Source organism: Macrobrachium nipponense, chromosome 4, assembly GCF_015104395.2.
Source record: "Macrobrachium nipponense isolate FS-2020 chromosome 4, ASM1510439v2, whole genome shotgun sequence".
Lineage (NCBI taxonomy): Eukaryota > Metazoa > Arthropoda > Malacostraca > Decapoda > Palaemonidae > Macrobrachium > Macrobrachium nipponense.
The window spans coordinates 110,737,879-110,742,838 of record NC_061100.1 but is presented as its reverse complement, the minus strand read 5'-3'; the positions used below and the strand labels follow the sequence as shown (position 1 = coordinate 110,742,838).

General features: G+C 34.8%; 1 protein-coding gene across 2 annotated transcripts in view; it reads right to left on the bottom strand.

Annotated features, from left to right (window-relative positions):
• Nucleotides 1–278: 278 nt before the first annotated feature.
• The window catches only part of LOC135211702 (arrestin domain-containing protein 2-like), a 362,806-nt gene continuing 358,124 nt past the window's right edge, over nt 279–4,960 (bottom strand). For both annotated transcript variants that reach the window (XM_064244950.1, XM_064244951.1), the window contains 2 exons: nt 2,623–2,737; nt 279–1,903 (listed from right to left, as the gene is read on the bottom strand). In XM_064244950.1, the coding sequence (XP_064101020.1) occupies nt 1,602–1,903; nt 2,623–2,737 (417 nt within the window). In that variant the 3' untranslated portion in view covers nt 279–1,601. The remainder of the gene's footprint in view (nt 1,904–2,622; nt 2,738–4,960) is intronic.

The following is a 4,960-nucleotide window of genomic DNA, read 5'->3' as shown; positions in this document are numbered from 1 at the left end:
CTTGTAACTGATAAATGTTTTCTCGATGATGATGATAATAATAATAATAATAATAATAATAATAATAATAATAATAATAATAATAATAATAATAATAATAATAATAATAATAATAATAAGCTGCAAATACTCTAAAAGATAACGATGAATGATAACAATGTTTTTTTTCTGTCTGAATAAATGAATATATATACATATATTTTATATATAATATATTATATATATAATATATATATATATATATATATATATATATATATTCATACTAAATGTTTACATATCAAAGCGCAAAGGAACAAAATAAATATTGGAAGAGGCCAGGAGCAAAAAATATATATTAATACCTCGGCAGATTATTATCAGCAACAGGCTTAATTAATTAATCAACGGTCACGTGAGGTCAACAGGTAGTAGAGACTTTTACATTGTGAGAGATAAAGGAAATATCTCACTAATGAGACCGTAATGAATTTGGTAATGAAGAAGAGAAGGCATCTCGTTCAACTTGACCGTAGTTCTTTTTATTTGTTATTTCACTCCCTCGCTCTCTTGTCTTTTTATTTGTTCTTTCATTCTCTTCTTAGCTGAGATACCTTTAATAATAGAATAAGATTATTCGCTTATTTCCTTTTTAAATAAAAATGGAGAGAATTTGCAGCCATAGCTTTGTCCCATAGTTATTCGCAAAATCATGAAAAAGAAAGTTTTGGGAAAAGTGAATGCACTTAAATATACCAGTCTTCTAACTTCATCCATGAATAATTATTCACGTTTGTCAAACATTCATTCACTTATATGAGTTATTTTTACTATGATTATCGACCTCGTTTAAGCCGCATTTCATTTCGTACTTCCTTAAGAGGATTCGAGTCCTCGTAAGGGAAGATATCTGTTTGATTTAGAATATAAATATTCCACAGCATTGACTATCTCGCTACTTCCATTCACAAATATATATATTATATATATATAAAGATTAAAGTAAACAGAAATCACATAAAACTATAACAATCTAATCAAAACTTCTCAAGTGTCAATTAGATTTAAGGTATATACACATTTCTTGGATGGAGAGCATGGGTGAATGAAACAGAATGTCTTCGATCCGATAGTCTTTTTTTTTTCGATTCTTATCGCATGATTGGAGCGTATATAACTTCCCTTTGTTAACCACTACTTTAGCTCAGTATTCCAGGATGCCTTTGTTAATATCTCCGAGTCCCACACTTCATGCTGATGTCTGTTACACTCAGCTGCTGGAACTCTGGAACTTTACTTCGCAACAATGTCACCGAAGCCCAGTACAACACTCGAGGAAATCGAAAGTTTCCAGTGTTCCAGACGTTCGCCTTCCAGAGGCTTTCCAGTACTTCCAGACCGACGCCGCCATTTTTCCTCGCGGAAATCGAAAGTTTCCAGTGTCCCAGACGTTCGCCTTCGAGTGGTTTTCCAGTACTTCCGGAACGACGCCAGTTTTCCAGCTCTTTCGGCACGACCAAGAACGAATTTATTTCCATCTATCGGACTCACTTGGGAACTCCTACGATCGACTTTTTTGTTTTTGTTTTCTAATGCCGCAAAACTTAGTACCTCTCCTTGGATCACATGGTTGATGTCTTGTCCCCGCTTTCCAGGGTGGAGGAACCCCTTTTGGAGGACTTCTTGTTAGCGATGGCGATGGCTGCTGCGCTCGCTTCTCCTACAGAGGACGTCCTCTGCTGTTCCACCAGGAGGCGCGCTCGCGCGGCGGGGGTGTTGTTCAGCTTAGGGTTCGGTATGCACACGTACACTGGTCTGTACAGCAGCACCGATTCCGGGCTGTTCTCCATGCCGTCGTAAACCTGACCTAGCTGGAACTCTGGCCCGATGTACTGGCCTCCTTCGACGTGGTCGCAACAGACACCTGGAAGAAGAGAATGGCGTGCGGAGATGGAATGAGGAGGAATGAAGAAGAACTGGAATTCTTGAGAAAGCGAATCAGCTTCAAGAGATAGGTCTGGAACGTAGATGACGTTCATTTTCACTCTGATTTGTTTAAAAGTACGTAAAGGAAACAGCTTTCATGTGTCATGAACCAATGATGTTACTCAAGGTATCGCAAAATACTACATCAAGAAATCTTCATATTTCTTGTCTCAACAGCAATTTGATTTTACGTATAAACTGGCATCATATAATATCAACACCGCCTCTCGCTACTAAAGATGGATCCAAATTCTCACTAAAAATAAATAAATAAATAAATAAATAAAAAACAAAAGTACTTACCTCAAAAACGCTGCTGCCTAAAGCAAAGGTAAACGATTGAGATCTGAACCTCAGGAAATCTGAAGACATAAAAACCAAAAAGAATCGTGCACATAACTTATTGTCAAACTATCATAATAAAAATAATAAATAACAGTTTAAAACAACAATAAACACAACAGGAAACACAATTCAAAACGAAGCATGAAAATGAGGTTCATTTTCAAGCAAACCAAATAATATTCACGGAATGGAGTCATAGGGTATAAATAAACCAAAATAGAAAAGAAAAAAAATAAGATTCAAACAGAAAGAAAGACAATCTACCTTCCTGACAAAGAGACAGAACGGGTACAAAAAATCGTCGCGACTTACTGTAGGTAATATTCGGTTGCTGATTGGAATTCGGAATCCGGAATGGGACTGTTGCGATCGTGATTGGGAAGTGCATATGGAGGTCTTCTCCTGACTTGCTCATCTCGACGTTTACCTGCCGTGATAAGATCTCGTTACAATCAGAGTAATTTACCCGTGACATTACATATATATATATATATATATATATATATATATATATATATATATATATAGATATATATATATATATATATTTATATATCTATATATATATATATATATATATATATATATATATATATATATATATATATATATATATATATATATATATATATATATATATATAGTACTGGTTATCTTCTTAGGAACGAAGATATGGTAATTCAGTTGTATTCCACATAGGAAAATGAAAATGATTAATCTCAGAAAATACCCAACAGTTTCGTCCTCTAATGGACGATCCAAAAAGAGGTCCATTGGAGGACGAAACTGTTGGGCATTTTCTGAGATAAACCATTTATATATATTATATAGAATACATGTTTGGTACTAAATACCTCATCTTGAGGACATTGTAAACGTTTTGAATAATTAGAAAGCATATCGATAAGGAATTTGTTATAATTGTTAGTAAAAACCTCACCTTAAGAACATTTGAAACATTGGAATAAATGGCAAGCATATGAGTAACCGTTAGTTATAATAGATTTGGCAGTAAAAAACAAAACTCACTTAAGGGATGTTTTTAAACATTTGAATATATATATACATACTATATATATATATATATATAGATATATATATATATATGACTGGTAAAAGTGTTCTGTAACAACAGAATTCCATCTAATAAAAGGAGCCCATAAAAACACCAAAATGTAGAGAGAAAAGTACTATATTTCAGAGACTGCTGTCTCTCTCTTCAGGTATATGAATGAGAAAAGTTTACAGAAAAGGTGGTATTTATACCAAGAGATTCGTCCACAAGTAAGCCAATTTAGGTCACCCCCGCTGATAATCTTCCTTTAATCTTCTTAAGCGTTGGTTGAATGAACACTGCGTCGACGATGTCGGATGTCCAATTCCCTTTTGAGATGTTCATTACCTGCTTCTCTTTTATTAAGGCCGATTCCATCATTTGACTCTTGTACCGGCAGTTGCTGCTATAAATTACACGTGACATATTCCAGTTTATTCTATGGTTATGTTCATTTATATGATTGAAAATAGCCGAGTTCTGTTGTCCATACCTAACTGACCGTTTGTGTTGTATTAATCTCTGGGGAAGTGATTTACCTGTAAATCCGATGTAAGATTGGTCACAGTCCTGGCATGGGATCTCATATACCCCAGAGTCTTTGGGCGATGTCTTTTGTTGGACGTTAATCAGGGATTTGGCTAAGGTATTTGGGTGGTAGGTAAATGCAAAAGGGTTGGATTTCCCAAGGGTGTGAGTTACTCTCTTAATCGTCTCCAGGTGGGGAATTTTTATTTTATTGTTGGGTGTGTCTCTGGTCTTGTCTTTAGGGGGTCGGTAGAAAATTACGTTTGCTTTTTGAATTGCTTTCTCAATTATATGGTCAGGATACTTTAAAGATGAAAGTTGCTTGCGAATTAGTTCAAATTCTTTTTCCAGGAAATCTGGGGAACAAATTCGTAAGGCTCTTAAGAATAGGTTGCTAGCTAGACCTATCTTGATGGTATTGTCATGATAGCTAAAATAGTGAATATATGAAAGTGAGAACGTTGGTTTTCTGTATATGGTAAATTTGTATTCTGTCGTGTCTCTGATTATTAAAACATCAAGAAAAGGAATTTTGTTGTCTGTTTCCCATTCAACTTTAAATTTGATGCTGGGCACTAATGCGTTTAATTTTGAGAGGAATTCATTAAAATTACCCCACTTATTATCCCAAAATGTTAGTATGTCATCCACGTATCTCATCCACAGCATGTTTTTGGGTTTTATTGCATTTATTACTGTAGTTTCAAAGTATTCCATGTACAGATTGGCTAAAATAGGACTTAAAGGACTACCCATACTACACCCGAATTTTTGCTTGTAGAATGATTCCCCGAATGAAAATACGTTATTAGATGCACATAATTCAACTAACTTTATTATTTTGTCAAGTGCCAAAGGGAAATGATCTGAATAGGGGGATAATTTTTCCCTTAAAAACTGAAGAACGTCCTGTACTGGTACTTTTGTGAATAGGGAGTCTACGTCAAGGCTTAAAAGTTTTATGTTGTGAAGTGGTATATGTGCTTCTCTGAATTTGTGACAAAAGTCTTCCGAATGTTTGATGTGACTGGGAGAAAAAGTGCCTAAAAAAGGAGAAAGGAGGCCAGC